Raw genomic sequence first — 17,583 nt, forward strand, 5'->3', positions numbered from 1 at the left:
CAGCCTCCTCGGCCTGGAGGCCCCGGGCTCGTTCCGTGCGGACCCCGCTCCTGAACCGGCCCAGCGCGCAGATGCCGTGTCCCGGCGCAGGACTGGCGACGGCGCAACTCTGGACGCGGAGCCGCCGCCGGGCCTGCCCTTCCCAGCTCCCGAAAGGACCTCCCGGGCTCAGAGCCAGGACTGCGCTTGCCCGAGGCCCGTCGGGCCCGCCCTCCCCCCGGCACCCGGCGCGCAGCTGCCCGCCGCCCGACCGGAAGCCCGCGCCTGCGCCCCACCCCGTTCGCGCGCCTCCCGCGACACTGCGGCGGTTACCAGGACGCTGACCCAGCGCAGCCAATAGCGCCAGCCTGGCGGCGTGCTCCCGGCAGCCAGCCAATGAGAGGGCAAATCAATCATTTGAAACACCCAATGGACGGAGCACTGCAGCGCCGGGGGTGGATTGTGATAGGGAGATAGGAGGCTGCGACTGACCAATAAAGATCAAACTGGCTTAAAAAGGCGGACCTTAGGCGGCTCGATGAACGAGGGCGAGGCCAATCAAACGAGGGAGCTTGCCAGCCTCGTTCTGGCAGCCCAATCCGAGGCTGGCGGAGGCGGGCGCGGAGGGTATATAAGCGTTAGCGGAGCGTCGGTTGTAGCACTTTGCGCGCCCGCTGCTTAGCTTCTGTTTCTCAACTTCCGCCCGCGTCCCAGCCGCCGCCGCCATCATGAGGGAAATCGTGCACCTGCAGGCCGGGCAGTGCGGCAACCAAATCGGCGCCAAGGTAAGTTGCCGGGCCGCTGGGGCCGGCGCGGGCCTGCCGGGCGGGGCGGGCGGGCAGCCGGGGAAGATGGCGGCAGCAGCGGCCGGGCGGCGTCCCCGCATTGCGGCCGCCGGGCCCCCTCCGCGGGGACTGGGCCGAGCCTGGCGACCGAAGCCCCCAGGAACCCGGGGGCCAAGGCGCGCAGGGCGGGGGAGGGGCGGGGAGGGCCGGGCTGCCGCACCCGTCCGGGGCGGGGCTGCCTCCCTGCGCACCGGCCGCGGTGACTCAGCCCCGACCCGCCCGGGCCCGCCCGCGTCCCTTGTAGTTCTGGGAGGTGATCAGCGATGAGCACGGCATCGACCCCACGGGCACCTACCACGGGGACAGCGACCTGCAGCTGGAGCGCATCAACGTGTACTACAACGAGGCCACCGGTGAGGCCCCGGCCCTTTCCCCGACCGCCCTCCGGGGACCCCGCGGCCCCTGCCCTGGCTGACGCCCTCCCGTCCCCGCAGGCGGCAAGTACGTGCCCCGCGCCGTGCTCGTGGATCTGGAGCCCGGCACCATGGACTCCGTGCGCTCGGGGCCCTTCGGGCAGATCTTCCGGCCGGACAACTTCGTCTTCGGTGAGCTGCGGCTGGGGGCTGGGCGGCGGCTCAAAGGTCAAGGGGCTGCTCCAAGGGCACCTCCGTGGGAACTGCGCAGCCCGGGCCCCTGGACGCTCTTCTTTGAACCACTCAATCCCCTCTCCTAAATCGGCTTTGAGAGCAAGGTCCAGCTGTCTGCCGAGGCGAGGAGTCGCCACACACGTAATCTCCCTGCAGGGAGCTGAGCTGGGGGCAGTGGCTGTTGCTCTGTCCTTGGGAATTGGCAGTGGCCCCCCCCTCCCCGGGGAGGGGTTTGTTAAGCTCTCAGGTTTGGCTCTTGACTTAATCTGTAGCAGGGCAGGCTGCCGTCCTTTCACTTTGAGGGGTCTGTTTGGTCTACCTGCAGGGTGAATTCTGGGGTCAGCTCACACCATGTCACGAGGTCCTTTTCGCATGGTGGTGGTGACCAGTAGTGCTGTCCAGTTGGCTGATAAATGACTGTTTTCTCACAGGTCAGAGTGGTGCTGGGAACAACTGGGCCAAGGGGCACTACACAGAAGGCGCGGAGCTGGTGGACTCGGTGCTGGATGTTGTGAGGAAGGAGGCTGAGAGCTGTGACTGCCTGCAGGGATTCCAGCTGACCCACTCCCTGGGTGGGGGGACGGGGTCTGGGATGGGTACCCTCCTCATCAGCAAGATTCGGGAGGAGTACCCAGACAGGATCATGAACACGTTCAGTGTGGTGCCTTCGCCCAAGGTGTCAGACACAGTGGTGGAGCCCTACAACGCCACCCTCTCAGTCCACCAGCTCGTAGAAAACACAGACGAGACCTACTGCATTGATAACGAAGCTCTCTACGACATTTGCTTCAGAACCCTAAAGTTGACCACGCCCACCTATGGTGACCTGAACCACCTGGTGTCTGCTACCATGAGTGGGGTCACCACCTGCCTGCGCTTCCCGGGCCAGCTCAATGCTGACCTGCGGAAGCTGGCTGTGAACATGGTCCCATTCCCCCGCCTGCACTTCTTCATGCCCGGCTTTGCCCCGCTGACCAGCCGGGGCAGCCAGCAGTACCGGGCCCTGACCGTGCCCGAGCTCACCCAGCAGATGTTTGATGCCAAGAACATGATGGCTGCTTGTGACCCCCGCCATGGCCGCTACCTGACGGTTGCTGCCGTGTTCAGGGGCCGCATGTCCATGAAGGAGGTGGACGAGCAAATGCTTAATGTCCAAAACAAAAACAGCAGCTATTTTGTTGAGTGGATCCCCAACAATGTGAAAACAGCTGTCTGTGACATCCCGCCCCGGGGGCTAAAAATGTCCGCCACCTTCATCGGCAACAGCACGGCCATCCAGGAGCTGTTCAAGCGCATCTCCGAGCAGTTCACGGCCATGTTCCGGCGCAAGGCCTTCCTGCACTGGTACACGGGCGAGGGCATGGACGAGATGGAGTTCACCGAGGCTGAGAGCAACATGAACGACCTGGTGTCTGAGTACCAGCAGTACCAGGACGCCACGGCCGAGGAGGAGGGCGAGTTCGAGGAGGAGGCTGAGGAGGAGGTGGCCTAGAGCCTTCAGTCACCGGGGAAAGCAGAGAGGCAGTGCGAACTCTTTATTCCCTCCCAGCCTGTCCTGTGGCCTGTCCCGCTGTGTGTGCACTTCTGTTTTTCCTGTCCTCATCCCATGCTGTACAGACACCACCATTAAAGCATTTTCATAGTGTGCGGTTTCGCCTCGCCCATTCCTTCCAGTAGGCCCTCCGGGTGCTATTGCCGAATGTCAGTGCGTAGTTGTCCTGCATGGCTGCGGGGAGCCAGGCTGTAGGTGAGCTGGGCTTATGTACCCAGGGACCAGCATGGGCTGGACACCCAGGCTTCAGAGAAGTGTGCAGCTGCCCTGGGCCCTGGGGATCTGCTTGGTGGGGAACCTGCTTCTTGAAGGCAGGCCTGTCCTGTTCTGGGTACCCAACCTTGGGGCCCATTGGCCTGTGTCTGGGACTTTAGCCCCCTTCCGAAAGGGGTAGGGAGGATGGCAGACAATCCTACCCCAACCAAGGTGGGACCCTGGTTGGTAACGGTGGTCAGACAGGTGGTCCTGAACCAGCAATGAAGGGTGGGCAGGTACAGCTGCCCCTCCCCACGTTGGCCAGGGTGTGTCCGTGTGACCCTTCCCGCCCTGTACTCACAGGGGATGAACCCCATGTAGAAGGGGATCAGGCCTTGGCTGCTGTAGATGTGGTTGCTGGGCCAGTGTGTTCCAGGCAGCTTCTCACCCAGGTCACAGTGGGGGTTTCTAAATAGGAACTGGGGAGACAGGCAGGTGCTGACAAGCTGCCTCCCCAGCAGGCAACCAGAGAGTAAACTCTCCCAGTGGGGGCCTGGCCGGAGGGCCGGCACTCTCCGTGGGGAAGCTGCTCGTGCTCCCAGCCTTCTGCATCCCCCTTCCCCCGACTCCCGAAACTTGAGTGCAGGGATCCAAGCAAGACTCAGGAGAGAGGGGTTGGGGTGGCACCTCCAGGGACAGGAGAGAGCCAGGCAGAGCCCCCTCAGGCTTCTCAGGAAACCTGGCCTTCAAGGCACTCTCCAGGGAAGCTACCAGGCAGGAGAGGAAGTGTGTGTGTGAGCTGGGAGCAGGCCCTGGATGGCGCTCTCCTACCTGGCTCTTGTCGAACTCGTCCATGGCTTGCGTGACGCCGTCTCGGTAATTCACCCCCATTACCCAGGCGAACCGGGGAATGAAGCCAGCATAGCCTGGGGGTGGGCAGACGTGCGGGCTACCCCAGGCCCCCTTGGCCCTCCCCTGGGCACATCCACCTGCCCCCAGACATGTCAGGGAAGCCAGGCAAGGCTCCCTTTCCTTCCCTGAACGTTGGTGACTGCCTGATGTGGCCAAATGGGAACAGGCAGGCAGGGCACTGCCTTGTCTTGGGAAAAGCTGGGCTCCTGAAAGCAGCTGGGAGGCAGAGAAGGTCCCCCCAGCCCGCTAGCCCATTCTGGAGCAGGAAAAGTGGGCCCCTGTGGCAGTCTCCTCAGGGGCTCTCACACTGCAAGAACCTTGTGGGGAGGAGCATCCTTGTCCAGCCCAACCCGTGCCCGCACCCACCTGAGATGGCCTTGCGTTGGATCAGGTTGGGGTGGTCCAGCTGCGGCAGCCGCTGGAACCTGCCCACGTCTAGTGTCTCCTGCTGGCGGGCGGGGGGTGGGTACTCATCCCTCCGGCAGTGGTACAGCTGGAGCGGGGAGGGGGTGAAGGTCATGGTGCGGCTCCCACCTGGGGCTGAGCAGAATGGGCTTGGCACTGGTGCATCCCCCGGCTACCTGGTGCTGCCTGGGGGCCTCGCAGACAGGAGTGGTGCTCTTCCAGGCATCTTCGCAGTATGCTGGGTGTCCCAAGTCTCTGGACTCCCTCTTCCTGCCTGGTGGGCACGGAGGGTGCGGGGGGTAGGGCATGACGTCTGCAGGTAGCAGAATCTGTCTGGCTATGTTCTCTACCCCTGGCGGCTCCTGGGGGTCCACCTCCAAGGGTGGGAGCTGGCCAAGGATCTCAAAGTTCTTATAGGGCTTCAGACCTGTACCAACAGGGCAGCCTGTGAGTGCCAGGACAGGCAGGCGGGCGCAGGAGGGTGCAGGGTCGGGGACTGGCGGCTCACTGGTGTAGTGGGGAATGTAAGGTTCCATCAGGTCTCGGCAGGGAACCCTCGGGGGCTTGGACTGGCTGAAGTCCTCAATGAACTTGGGCTTGGACATGGGGGACAGCACAGAGCAGGGGCTCTTCTGCACACTGGGGTCTGTGAGGAGCTGCCCCGTGGTACGCCCATAGGTGTTCCCCACCTGGTACCGCAGCTGTGGAAAGAAGCCGGCATAGCTGTGGAGGGAAGAGAAGGAGACAGGGCAGGTCTCAAGGGCAGCCCCAGCACCGGGCAGGGCCCCTTCAAGCCAGATGTGGATCCAGCCTGCCGGCCACTTAGCAGCAGCTTGGCCTGTGGCAGGTCGCCTGCCCTCTGCTCACCTGTAAATGGGGCTGCAGTGGCACTTGCCTTCCGGGGCTCTCGTAGCCTAAACGGGTGGCACACACCACGTGCTGGGAACACGTCAGCACCACAGTAGATGGCCGCCTGCCTTGTACCAGCCCCTCCAACCCCCTCCCACCCCTCATTCCAGCGACTCCGGGGTGCTCTGCCCTGGCAAGGCAAGTACAGGCACAGGATGTGTGGGCCAGGGCGTAGGCGAGGGACGGCCCTTGGACACACACTGGGCCCACCAGGAGGGTGTTGGGTGGGCTCAGCCTGCACCTGTGCCACTCCGAGAGGCCAGTAGCCTCCTGCACAGGACCAGGACTGGGAGGCAGGTGGCCTCCTGGGGCGTGGTGCAGGCGGTCACAGGTGGTTCAGCGCCTCAGGGTCTATGTGATTATTCAAGGAGTAAGAACTACCTTCCTTTTAAAAATTGCCAAAGGGCCGGGTGTGGTGGCTCACGCCTGCCTGTAATCCCAACACTTTGGAAGGCTGAGACTGGGGGATCATGAGGTCAGGAGATCTAGGCAATCCTGGCTAACACCATGAAACTCTGTCTCTACTAAAAATACAAAAATTAGTGGAGTGTGGTGGTGGGCGCCTGTAGTTCCAGCTACTCGGGAGGCTGAGGCAGGAGAATTGCTTGAACCCAGGAGGCAGAGGTTGCAGTGAGCTGAGATTCGGCCACTGCACTCCAGCCTTGGCGACAGAGCAAGACTCCGTCTCAAAAAAAAAAAAAATTAGCCTGGCGTGGTGGTGGGTGCCTGTAATCCCAGCTACTCAGGAGGCTGAGACAGGAGAATCGCTTGAACCCAGGAGGCGGAGGTTGCAGTGAGTCGAGATCGCACCACTGCACTCCAGCCTGGGCAATGACGAGACTTTGTTTCAAAATAAATAAATAAAAATAAAAATGGCCAAAATTAGCGCAGCCTTGTCAGTTTAAAAGCCGAGCAACCGGCCAGGCGCGGTGGCTCACGCCTGTAATCCCAGCAGTTTGGGAGGCCGAGACAGGTGGATCACGATCACGAGGTCAGGAGATGGAGACCATCCTGGCTAACACAGTGAAACCTCATCTCTACTAAAAATACAAAAAATTAGCCGGGCGTGGTGGCGGGTGCCTGTAGTCCCAGCTACTCGGGAGGCTGAGGCAGGAGAATGGCGTGAACCCGGGAGGCGGAGCTTGCAGTGAGCCCAGATTGCACTACTGCACTCCAGCCTGGGCAACACAGCGAGACTCCGTCTCAATAAATAAATAAATAGCCGGGCGCAGTGGCTCAAGCCTGTAATCCCAGCACTTTGGGAGGCCGAGACGGGCGGATCATGAGGTCAGGAGATCAAGACCATCCTGGCTAACACAGTGAAACCCCGTCTCTACTAAAAAATACAAAACTAGCCGGGTAAGGTGGCAGGCGCCTGTCATCCCAGCTACTCGGGAGGCTGAGGCAGGAGAATGGCGTAAACCTGGGAGGCGGAGCTTGCAGTGAGCTGAGATCCGGCCACTGCACTCCAGCCTGGGGGACAGAGCGAGACTCCCTCTCAAAAAAAAAAAAAATAAAATAAATAAATAAATAAAGCCAAGCAATGCTGAACCTCGGCTTCACCTGCCCCTTCCCCAGACGTAGCTGTTCAGAAGCAGGTGTGGTTTCTTCCCGGCCTTTCCCCTTTGCATGTAGCGTGTGTGTATGTAGCTGTGCACACACACGTTCCGTTCAGGGGTTACTTTTATTTTTTGTTCGGGGGGATATCTAGTGAGGCAGCCTGGCGTTCGCTCATCTTGTCTTTAAAGTTTGGAGTCCTGACCGGGTGCAGTGGCTCAAGCCTGTCATCTCAGCACTTTGGGAGGCCAAGGTGGGCAGATTACTTGAGGTCAGGAGTTCAAGACCAGCCTGATCAACATAAAGAAACCCTGTCCCTACTAAAAATACAAAATTAGCTGGGTCCGTGGTGGCAGGTGCCTGTAATCCCAGCTACTCGGGAAGCTGAGACAGGAGAATCGCTGGAACTCGGGAGGCAGAGGTTGGGGTGAGCCAAGATTGCAGCATTGCATTCCAACCTGGGCAACAAGAGTGAAACTCTGCCTCAAAAAATAAATAAATAAAATGAAGTGTGGAGTCCTCTCCGGAATGGGCGTCGGGCACTTACTAGCTGGCCTCTGCCGGATGCTTGGCTGCCCCAGTTTCTGCTCGACAGGTGTGCTGGCCACCTGGTGTGGTGTTCGCAGTTGTGCACCAGCGGGGAGGGTGAGGCCTGGGCCCCTGGCAGCCCCATCCCTGAGCTTCCCCTGTCCCAGGGCTCCCCAGCCCACAGACTGTAGTGCCCCATGGTGTGGCCCTCAGCTTCCTGGGGTCCAGCTCTGGGCCCCTCACAGCTGGCCTTCATGCTTCAGGCCCCAGCCATTCTTCCCCTCCTGCAGCCCTGGCCCCAGCCACCTCCAGAGTTCCCTCCCGGCTCTCACCCAGGGATATAGTGAGGCTCTGGCGTGAAGAGATCGTGTTTCTGAGTAGTTGTCATTTTGCTTTCACTCTGGCCTTGCTGGCTCCAGTCCCTCCGGCATCCAGCTCCCTTCCCTGAGGGCAGTCCCGTCACCGGGCAACCATTGTGAGGGACCAGCATTGTGGGCACCTCCTGGGCCAGGACACCTCACTAACCCTGTGAGGGCCCATAATGCACAGGTGAGACACTGAGGCCCAGACAGGTGCCAGGCTGAGGAGGAGTCGTGGCAAGACAGGGGGCCTGGGAGGAAGTCCCGTTAACTTCAGAGCTCAGAAAACAGACTGTCCCTCCAGAAAGGGCCTGGGCTCTTGCTGCCCCCAGGAGGCCACCAGCCCCAGTCTCAGGGTGAGGCTAAGGGAGTCCCCAGGCCCCCTCCTCTGACAGGAGGCCTTGCAGCTGCAGAGCCTCAGTTGGAGTCAGGGGCTTCCCGGCCCATAGGGCTGTGCGAACTCTCCCTCCAGCCCTTCATGTGGGGCAGGGCGTTATGTTTACGTTTTAAGCAAATTCTGAATTTTGTTCTTTTTTTTGTACAGGAAGGACTTCCTAACCATAAAAATGAAGGAAGGCAGCCGGGTGCCATGGCTCACGCCAGTAATCCTAGCACTTTGGGAGGCTGAGGCGGGCAGATCACGAGGTCAGGAGTTCGAGACCAGCCTAACTGACATGGTCAAAGCCCGTCTCTACTAAAAATACAAAAATTAGCCGGGTGCTGTGGCGGGCACCTGTAGTCCCAGCTACTCGGGAGGCTGAGGCAGGAGAATGGCGTGAACCCGGGAGGTGGAGGTTGCAGTGAGCTGAGATCGCGCCACTGCACTCCAGCCTGGGCCACAGAGCAAGACTCCGTTTCCAAAAAAAAAAAAAAGAAAGGCTGGGCGCTGTGGCTCATGCCTATCATTGTGGTGCTTTGGGAGGCTAAGGCAGAATCAGGTGGGCAGATTGCTTGAGCCTAGGAGTTCAAGCCTGCTGGGCAACATGGGGAAACCCCACCTCTACAAAGAAGAAAGAAAAATTAGCCAGGCGTGGTGAACATGCCTGTGATCCCAGCTACTTGGGAGGCTGAGGTGGAAGGATGACCTGAGCCTGGGAGGTTGAGGCTGCAGAGAGCTGAGATCGCACCACTGCACTCCAGCCTGGGCGACAGAACCAGACCACTTCTTTTTTTTTTTTTTTTGAGACGGAGTCTTGCTCTGTAGCCCGGTCTGGAGTGCAGTGGCCGGATCTCAGCTCACTGCAAGCTCCACCTCCCGGGTTTACGCCATTCTCCTGCTTCAGCCTCCCGAGTAGTTGGGACTACAGGCGCCCGCCACCTCGCCCGGCTAGTTTTTTGTATTTTTAGTAGAGACGGGGTTTCACCGTGTTAGCCAGGATGGTCTCGATCTCCTGACCTCGTGATCCGCCCGTCTCGGCCTCCCAAAGTGCTGGGATTACAGGCTTGAGCCACCGCGCCCGGCCCTACCACTTCTTAACAAACAAAAAAACAACCAAAAGGCAAACTGAAAAACTGGAAAAAAGTTTGCAACAAGTGTTATGAACAAATGTGGTATCTGTCAGGCCTCTGAGCCCAAGCCAAGCCATCGTGTCCCCTGTGACTTACAAGTATAGGCCCAGATGGCCTGAAGTAACTGAAGAATCACAAAAGAAGTGCAAATGCCCTGCCTGGCCATAACTGATGACATTCCACCATAAAAGAAGTGAAAATGGGCTGGGCACAGTGGCTCACGCCTGTAATCCCAGCACTTTGGGAGGCCGAGGCGGGCGGATCACGAGGTCAGGAGATCGAGACCATCCTGGCTAACACGGTGAAACCCCGTCTCTACTAAAAATACAAAAAAAATTAGCCGGGCATGGTGGCGGGCGCCTGTAGTCCCAGCTACTCAGGAGACTGAGGCAGGAGAATGGCGTGAACCTGGGAGGCGGAGCTTGCAGTGAGCCTAGCTCGCGCCACTGCACTCCAGCCTGGGCAACAGAGCGAGACTCCGTCTCAAAAAAAAAAAAAAAAAAAGAAGTGAAAATGGCTGGTCCTTGCTTCCTGGCTCATCCTGGCTCAAAAAGCTCCCCCACTGAGCACCTTGTGATCCCCACTCCCGCCCACCAGAGAACCCCCTTTGACTGTAATTTTCCTTTACCTACCCAAATCCTATAAAACGGCCCCACACTTATCTCCCTTCGCTGACTCTCTTTTCAGACTCAGCACGCCTGCACCCAGGTGATTAAAAAGCTTTATTGCTCACACAAAGCCTGTTTGGTGGTCTCTTCACATGGATGGGCATGACAGTATCAGCATTAAAAGCTCTCACAAAACAAAGATATAAACAACACCTCATGGAAAATGCAGACATGATATGAATTTTTTTTTTTTTGTATTTTTAGTAGAGATGGGGTTTCACCGTGTTAGCCTCGAACTCCTGACCTCATGATCCGCTCGCCTCGGCCTCCCAAAGTGCTGGGATTACAGGCATGAGCCACCGTGCCCGGCCAATATGAACTTTTTAAGAAAAAACACTGGCCAGGCGCAGTGGCTTAAGTCTGTAATCCCAGCACTTTGGGAGGTGGAGGTGGGCGGATCACAAGTTCAGGAGATCGAGACCATCCTGGCTAACATGGTGAAACCCCGTCTGTACTAAAAAAAAAAAAAAACAAAAAAAATTAGCCGGGTGTGGCGGCGGCACCTGTAGTCCCAGCTACTCGGGAGGCTGAGGCAGGAGAATGGCGTGAACCCGGGAGGTGGAGCTTGCAGTGAGCCGAGATAGCACCACTGCACTGCAGCCTGGGCGACAGAGCGAGACTCTGTCTCAAAAAAAAAAAAAAAAAGAGAAAAAAAAGAAAAAAGACCACAGTCCGTTAAGTGTGCGGGCATCAAGTCGAACCATAATCACATACATGCTGATTGTGTGTTGAGAGCAGTTTCTGAGGCTTACTGCTGGCAGGCTCACGGTGAGAAGGACCTCTAATTCGGGTGGCACCTTCTGGAAAGCAATTTGGTACATACAGATCAAGTCCATACAAGACACTACAAACTTGGACCATTGCTTCCACTCCTAGGAAGTTGTCTGGCATTCTGGTAGACGCTGGTTCTCCTCCACTGCTCCTGGCTGGTAATTCCCACAGCCCTTGATAGGCCCTTGTGTTAGAATGTTGGGTGTACAAGGCCTGGGGGGGTGTGGGTGGGGGACTTTGACCTTCTCCTGCCCTCCTTTCGTCTGCCCCAACGCAGGATGCTAACATTCTTGCCTTTCCGATTGTGGGTCTTTTTTTTTTTTTTTTTTTTTGAGATGGAGTCTGGCTCTGTCGCCCAGGCTGGAGTGCAGTGGCCAGATCTCAGCTCACTGCAAGCTCCGCCTCCCGGGTTCACGCCATTCTCCTGCCTCAGCCTCCCGAGTAGCTGGGACTACAGGCGCCCGCCACCTCGCCTGGCTAGTTTTTTGTATTTTTTTAGTAGAGACGAGGTTTCACCATGTTAGCCAGGATGGTCTCGATCTCCTGACCTCGTGATCCACCCGTCTCGGCCTCCCAATGTGCTGGGATTACAGGCTTGAGCCACCGCGCCCGGCCTGATTGTGGGTCTTAAGACCCTCCCAGGAGAGGTCTCACCCAAGCCCCAGGGACAGCAATGCTGACATCAGGAAGCGTCTGTAAAATGCCAAGATGACTGGGGCTCAGGGAGCTTCTGGACAGCAGAACAGCTGGAGGTTCCCAGAGGGCGGCGACCAGTGAGCGAGGGCATGGAAGCACCAGCCCATCCCCATGCCTCTCACTGGTATCCTTTGCAATCAATATCCTTTACAACAAACCAGTAAACATCAGCATTTCCCTGAGTTCTTTTTTTTTTTTTTTTTTTTTTTGTTGAGACGGAGTCTTGCTCAGTCGCCCAGGCTGGAGTGAGTCCTGAGTAACACTGGCCTCAGGATGATCTTGGGCAACGTGCCTGGTCCAGTCTTTTGCTTTCATTTTTAAGAGACAGGGTCTCATTCTGTGTGGCTCTAGCTGACTGCAGCCTCAAAATCCTAGGCTCAAGTGAGCCTCCCAACTCAGCCTCCTAAGTAGCTAGGAACACAGGCACAGGCCACCACACCCAACTAATTTTTAAAATTGTTTGCAGATCTCGCTAGACAGGCTGGGATCTCGCTTCAGCCTCCAAATGTTGAGCCCAGGCTTGGTTTTTCATGATGATTCCTCTAGCATTTTCACCTAGGTAGCATTAATTCCTCCTCGTGTCTAGTAGGGTGATCGTTTTCTTCTGCAGTCCTTTGTCCTTTCAGCCTCCCAAAGTGCTGGGATTACAGGTGTGAGCCACAGTGACCTCACTAGTGACCGGCCCTGGCCTTGAGTTTTTACATGATGCCACTTTGGGAGGCCAAGGAGGGAAAATTGCTTGAGCCCAGGAGTTTGAGACCAGCCTGACAACATAATGAGACATTGTTTCTAAAAAAAGAAATAGCCAGGCATGGTGGCGCTCACCTGTGGTCCTGGCCACCTGAGGGACTGAGGTGGGAGGATCACCTGAACCCATGAGGTCGAGGCTACACAGTGAGCCATGATCATGCCACTGCACTCCAGCCTGGGCAACACAGCAAGACCTCATTGGGTTCACGCCATTCTCCTGCCTCAGCCTCCTGAATAGCAGGGACTACAGGCGCCCGCCACCTCGCCCGGCTAATTTTTTTGTATTTTTAGTAGAGACGGGGTTTCACCAGGCTAGCCAGGATGGTCTCGATCTCCTGACCTCATGATCTGCCCGTCTTGGCCTCCCAAAGTGCTGGGATTACAGGCGTGAGCCACCGCGCCCGGCCTCCCTGAGTTCTATGAGTGGCTACACCAAATTAAACCCAAAGCGGGTGTCATAGGAACCCCAACTTGAAGCCAGTTGGTCAGAAGTTCCAGAGGCCCAGGCTTGCGACTGGTGTGTGTCTGGAGGCCCTGCCCCCGTCTGTGTCTGGAGGCCGTCTTGGGAGGGAGCTCTCACCCTGTGGGATCTGACACTGTCTCCAGGTAGATGGTGAAGGAAATGAATTAGAGGACACCCAGCTGGGTGTGTGGGGAACAACCCCCCCAACATTTGAACAAAAGCCTCCTTCTGTGACGGCTGTGGTGGTGTGGGTGCAGAGCCGGACACCACGAGAGCATTTCCCCCACGCACCTTCTGAAGGAGAGGATGGATGTCCAGCAGCGCCATTCACAGTGGCAACGTTTATTACAGGACAGGGAGGACCTGGAGGGGCCTATCTGTCCAATGACAAGGGCTTCATGAGCAAAGTGCACTCTGTTCCACTGGCAGCCAGTCAACTCTGAACCTGGAGCGACCTGGACAGGGGCTCCGGAGCTCAGGGCGTGAACCCTTCGCCCAGATAAATCCTGTGCTTCCTCAAGCATGTGTCCATCTGTCTGCCTGGCAGGCCCAGTGCTGAAGGGCAGGCATCCAGAGAGGGCAGAGGAGGCCCGAGTTGGCCCTGTTCACAGGCCCCGCCCTGGTGGATTCTGGGCCAAGGTCAGGGCTGGGACCGGCTGGCGGTCAGCTCCAGAGGGCCTTGGTGCCCACACGGGCTCTTGCTCACGCAGGCTGGCTGTTCCTTTGCAGAGCAGGCAGCCTGGCCATCAGTGACACCTTCTAGTCTCTGTGTCCCCAGGTGAGAGGCAGGCCCTCACACTCCAGTCCTGGCTGGGCTCCAGGGCCGGGCCTGCCTCTGGTGTCAGACCCATCTGATGTGGCTTTGCTTTTTCCCTAAGTGGGAACCCAGGTGGGGTGGCAGCTCCTCCTCTTCCTCCAGGGATCCTTCCTGGACCCCTCCCTCCTACCCCCAGGGAGTCCTGGCTGGCCAGACACAGCTGGGCATCTCCTAGGGCTTGGCGGATGCCCTGGGTCCTGTTCCCTCCACCCCCTCTGCTGAGGCCTCAGTCCTCCCAGAGGACCTGCTAGAGTGGACCCCAGACTTCCAGGAGACCCCAGGGTGCAGGAGAGGGGAGGAATGCTGGGAAAGTTAGGGGGAAAGGGAGAGGGCTGGGCCAGGAGTCACTGGGGCAGGCTGGGGGTCCTGGCCCAGGCAGACCCTGTGATGATCTAGTTAGTGGGGGAGGGGCCCGCCCGGTGTGGGGGCCCGGGGCAGCCCCTCCAGGGCCAGACAATGCATCTTCCCCAGGAGCCCCAGCAACAGAGGGGCCTACCAGTGAGGTCACAGAGCCTGGTGGTGCCCTCGGGGAAGAGAGCCAGGAGACTCTGATGATGAATTTTGACCAGAAGGCAGTGAAATTCCTGGCAAATTTTTACATCAATGGAGGCAAACACTGGACCCACGGCCACCTGAGGCAGACGCCACCAGAGCCCAGCCAGTAACTTGAGGGGGGCGGTGGGGCGGGAAGGGGCAGGCCGGCTGGGAGTGGCCAGGGTGCTGAGGGACAGCGGTGGGGGGAGGGCTGTGGGACAGGCCGGCTGGGAGCAGCCTGGGAGGTGAGGGACAGAGGGTGGGGGCAGGCTCCAGGGAGCAGCCGGCGGGGGGGTGCTGAGGGACAGTTAGGGAGACAGACTTTGGGGCAGGCGGCTCGGGGGCTGAGGGACAGAGTGGGGGAGCAGGTTGCTGGGCTGGTGGCTGGGAGCAGCCAGGGGGCTGAGGGACAGTGTGGGGGACAGGCTGTGGGACAGGCAGCTGGGAGTGGCCGGGGCTGAGGGACAGAGTGGGGGACAGGCTGTGGGACAGGCAGCTGGGAGTGGCCGGGGCTGAGGGACAGAGTGGGGGAGCAGGTTGCTGGGCAGGTGGCTGGGAGCAGCCAGGGGGCTGAGGGACAGTAGAGGGGATAGGCTGTGGGGCAGGCGGCTCAGAGTGGTGGGGACTGAGGGACAGTGGCTGCCGGTCTCCCTTGCAGGCCCAAGGCATCTGTGCTGTTGGTGGGCCTGGAGCCAGGGCTGGCCTGGGATGAGACACGGCTCCCAAAGATGAAGGAGGTCCCAGCTGGTCTCAGGTTACAGATGGGCACCCCTCAGGAGTCCCTGCCCACCTACACCCAGACCCTGAGAGAGCTGTGTGAGTGAGGGTCCCGGCCACCCCACCCCCACGCTGGTCTTTGGGGGTTGTGGGAGGGGCCTGCTGGAAGGAGCCCAGGCCCAGAGCTTGCTTCCTGTGGCCAGTGCTGGAGCAACGCCCCCCGATCACAGCTGACCTGGAAGTCCCCAGTCCCACCAGGTACCAGGTGCCCAGCCCGTCCGTACGAGAGTCCTCCCCACACCCCCGCTACAGCATCGGCTGCAGGCACCGGGGCCGAGGTGCGTGTCCCCTCCCTGAGGCCCGACCACCGGGCCTGTCCTCCACCCTGGGAATGGGGGCCTCTGCCTCTGAGCTGAAACCGCCACGGCCTGAGGGCCCCTCCACCCTCCCGGTGTTCACTTCCAGGCTCAGCGCCTGTAAGGAGGCCTGGAGAGAGGAGGGCTAGGGCTGGGGCATGGGTGGGCGTTGTGAGGACAAGGGTTCAGAGGCCGGGGGTGGGAACTGGGAGCCAGGTTCGAGTGGGGGCTGCCACCTGGGTGGGGCTCCCAGCCTTCTCTCTCTCCACCCTCCACCTACAGAGGGCGGTGGCCGCAGGGCATGGCAGACTCTGTGGTTCCAGAGTGAAAGCCCCTTCACGCAGAAAGCCGACTTCGACCAAGAGCAAAAGGTGGGGGCTGGGCAGGCAGGGGGCTGGGGGTTCCAGCGGGGCCAAAGGGGAGCTGGCTGAGGATCCGTGGGGAGCGCCCTACCCTGCAGCCCCCGTCTCCTGCCCCCTTGCAGTGGCCCTCACCAGCCCACTACCAGCTGTTCAGCCGGCCCGCCGGCCCCGCCTTCAGCTTCAGAGGCCGCCACTCCACCTCCAAGACACCTGAGGGCCACATCCGCCCAGGGCTGCCTGGAGCCAGGGGGCTGGGCCTCAGGGTGCAGCCCCAGTCCCTGCTTCAGGCCTCTTTGCAGGCACCTGGCAAGAGACACCCTGGCCCCAACACCTACAATATCCTTCCTGGGAGCCGCCTGCAGAGGCCCCGTTCGCCGGCCTTCTCGATGAGCCGCTCCCCCGCATTCACCTCCTGGCTCAGCACCTGTAAGGAGGCCTGGAGAGAGGAGGGCTAGGGCTGGGGCATGGGTGCGTGTTGTGAAGACAAGGGTTCAGGGGCCAAGGGTGGGAACTGGGAGCCAGGTTCGAGTGGGGGCTGCCACCTGGGTGAGGCTCTCAGCCTTCTCTTTTGGCAGCTCGAACCCCTGGCCCAGCTGCCTACTACGTGGAGGACTGCTACAACTCACGCTTCCCCTCAGTGCCTGGCGTGGTCATCCAGGGTGTGCGCAGACCCAAGCGCCACAACACAGGCCCCTTCTGTGCACTCTAGAGCCAGCTGGGCACAACCTGCTTGGCCCGGCCACCGAGTGGCCTCCCCCGGGGCTTTCTCAGGCCTCCCTTGGGACTCGGGGCCACAGCCTGGCCTTCTGACCCTCTGGGCACCCCCGATGCACCCTTCCGGCTGGTCAATCCTTCTATGGGCTGTGGACAAGGCTGGCCCAGCCTGGATGCCTCATCTGGCCACCTCCCTGTTATACAGAGACGCTGTTGGTTCTCTTGAGCTCTGTGGTGTGCAGTTGTCTGTCCTTCACCTGGGGGCGGTCCTGGGTCATTTCCGGCTTTCCCTGTTGAGGGATCTCCATTCGGCTGCCCCTGAAGGGTGCTCTCTTCTCTAGGGCGGCAGCCTGCGACTCACCCTGAGCTCCAGCCTGGAGCGAGATGGGAGGTGGGCTCTGTGGGACACCCCCACCCAGCCGTGCCACTTAGGGGCCTGGTCCAGTTGCTGTCCACCTGAGGGTCAGCCGCTTGCCAAGCCAGGGAACTTGGAAGGAGGTACCAAATGCCCTGAGCCGCCACCTCCAGGTGGGGTCGGCCTGGCCAGGTCTCAGGAAGGGCCCAGGGACCCCGCTCACCAGGGCCTAACCCCACTTCCCCTGGGCCTTGAGCTGAAGACGCAGCTGGGCTTAGTCACCTGTGCCCTGAAAACTCTGGCCCAGGGCCCTGCAGACTCCTGTGGCACTGCCAGCAGACTCCCAGGGCCTTCACCTGCCGGGTCCCTGTACTGCCCCTGCCTGCAGCTTCACCTGGCTGGGGCCTCCCTTGTCACCACTGGCCTGCCCTCCTACCCAGGGTTGGGCCCCAAGGCTGCCACCTTGCAGGAGGCTTAACTGCAGTGCCATCACCTGTACCTCCCCAAGTCCTTCCCAGACCCAGGACCCAGACCAGGCCCAGAGCTCAACCCCTTCAAAAAGGCTCTGGGCAGCTGCTCCTGTGGCCTCAGCACCATCCCCTTTGGCAGAGAGGAATCCAAGGCCCTAGGGCTGTGTGTGTGCTGTGTCCCTTGCCCTCCTCTGCCACTGAACCAGCTGGGGGTTGGATCAAGGCACTGGTACCTTCGCCTTTGGGGTGACCAACTTGGCCAGCAGCAAGAGAGCCGTGGTAGCCCTGGCCTTGGGAGGTTGGCCCCGCTTGTGGGAACAGGAGCTCTGCTCATGGCTGCACCACCAGGCACCCCTGGTGAGACACAAAGCTAGGAGTGGGAGCGGCAGGAAGGACGCAACGATCTCCTCCAGCTGGGCTGAGGAGGGAGGGCTTCCTGGAGGAGGTGGAGGAAGGAGCCTTTAAGGAAGAGCAAGAGTTTGTTGGGCAGCGGGAAAGAAATTTCTAGAGAAAAACTCGGCAGGGAAGACCGAAAAGAGAGAGGGTGTGTGTAGGGTGCTTGGCGGGGCACTG

The 17,583-nt window shown here is 59.9% G+C and overlaps 3 protein-coding genes across 5 annotated transcripts; 2 read left to right on the plus strand and 1 right to left on the minus strand.

The window, feature by feature from the left end:
- The first annotated feature begins 391 nt into the window (after window positions 1-391).
- On the plus strand, window positions 392-3,056 carry TUBB4B (tubulin beta 4B class IVb). Its single transcript, XM_050760131.1, has 4 exons — window positions 392-764; window positions 1,069-1,177; window positions 1,259-1,369; window positions 1,843-3,056. Exons 1-4 carry the CDS (start codon window positions 708-710, stop codon window positions 2,901-2,903), a joined length of 1,338 nt encoding a protein of 445 aa, XP_050616088.1. The 5' UTR covers window positions 392-707; the 3' UTR covers window positions 2,904-3,056.
- On the minus strand, window positions 2,933-7,927 carry FAM166A (family with sequence similarity 166 member A). Of its 3 annotated transcripts, none has more exons than XM_050760202.1 (7): window positions 7,802-7,907; window positions 4,984-5,198; window positions 4,652-4,749; window positions 4,437-4,563; window positions 3,990-4,084; window positions 3,520-3,637; window positions 2,933-3,137 (listed from the first exon to the last, which is right to left on the minus strand). In XM_050760202.1, exons 1-7 carry the CDS (start codon window positions 7,855-7,857, stop codon window positions 3,049-3,051), a joined length of 798 nt encoding a protein of 265 aa, XP_050616159.1. In that variant the 5' UTR covers window positions 7,858-7,907; the 3' UTR covers window positions 2,933-3,048. The 3 variants fall into 3 exon arrangements, with proteins under 3 accessions (XP_050616159.1, XP_050616158.1, XP_050616157.1); XM_050760201.1 differs by having other exon boundaries at window positions 4,652-4,902; XM_050760200.1 differs by having other exon boundaries at window positions 4,652-5,198; window positions 7,802-7,927.
- Window positions 7,928-13,000: 5,073 nt separating this feature from the next.
- Window positions 13,001-16,411, plus strand: STPG3 (sperm-tail PG-rich repeat containing 3). The gene is made up of 6 exons (XM_050760251.1): window positions 13,001-14,163; window positions 14,695-14,852; window positions 14,957-15,091; window positions 15,392-15,480; window positions 15,594-15,897; window positions 16,047-16,411. The coding sequence occupies exons 1-6, from the start codon at window positions 14,054-14,056 to the stop codon at window positions 16,178-16,180; spliced, it is 930 nt and encodes a 309-aa protein (XP_050616208.1). The 5' UTR covers window positions 13,001-14,053; the 3' UTR covers window positions 16,181-16,411.
- The last annotated feature ends 1,172 nt before the right edge of the window (window positions 16,412-17,583 follow it).

The sequence above is a fragment of the Macaca thibetana genome, chromosome 15 (assembly GCF_024542745.1).
Source record: "Macaca thibetana thibetana isolate TM-01 chromosome 15, ASM2454274v1, whole genome shotgun sequence".
In the NCBI taxonomy this organism is placed as follows: domain Eukaryota; kingdom Metazoa; phylum Chordata; class Mammalia; order Primates; family Cercopithecidae; genus Macaca; species Macaca thibetana.

What these genes read in the sequence shown, in the direction of transcription:
- TUBB4B (XM_050760131.1), top strand. Translation starts at nt 708, where the DNA reads ATGAGGGAAATCGTGCACCTGCAGGCCGGGCAGTGCGGCAACCAAATC. An exon ending in GCAACCAAATCGGCGCCAAG is followed by an intron (nt 765 to 1,068) that starts GTAAGTTGCCGG and finishes CGTCCCTTGTAG; the next exon opens with TTCTGGGAGGTGATCAGCGA. An exon ending in GCCGGACAACTTCGTCTTCG is followed by an intron (nt 1,370 to 1,842) that starts GTGAGCTGCGGC and finishes GTTTTCTCACAG; the next exon opens with GTCAGAGTGGTGCTGGGAAC.
- FAM166A (XM_050760200.1), bottom strand. Translation starts at nt 7,857, where the DNA reads ATGACAACTACTCAGAAACACGATCTCTTCACGCCAGAGCCTCACTAT. An exon ending in CCAACGCAAGGCCATCTCAG is followed by an intron (nt 4,085 to 4,436) that starts GTGGGTGCGGGC and finishes GCCCACCCCCAG; the next exon opens with GCTATGCTGGCTTCATTCCC. An exon ending in CTACATGGGGTTCATCCCCT is followed by an intron (nt 3,138 to 3,519) that starts GTGAGTACAGGG and finishes GGCTCCCCGCAG; the next exon opens with CCATGCAGGACAACTACGCA.
- STPG3 (XM_050760251.1), top strand. Translation starts at nt 14,054, where the DNA reads ATGATGAATTTTGACCAGAAGGCAGTGAAATTCCTGGCAAATTTTTAC. An exon ending in ACGCCACCAGAGCCCAGCCA is followed by an intron (nt 14,164 to 14,694) that starts GTAACTTGAGGG and finishes TCTCCCTTGCAG; the next exon opens with GCCCAAGGCATCTGTGCTGT. An exon ending in CCAGACCCTGAGAGAGCTGT is followed by an intron (nt 14,853 to 14,956) that starts GTGAGTGAGGGT and finishes TCCTGTGGCCAG; the next exon opens with TGCTGGAGCAACGCCCCCCG.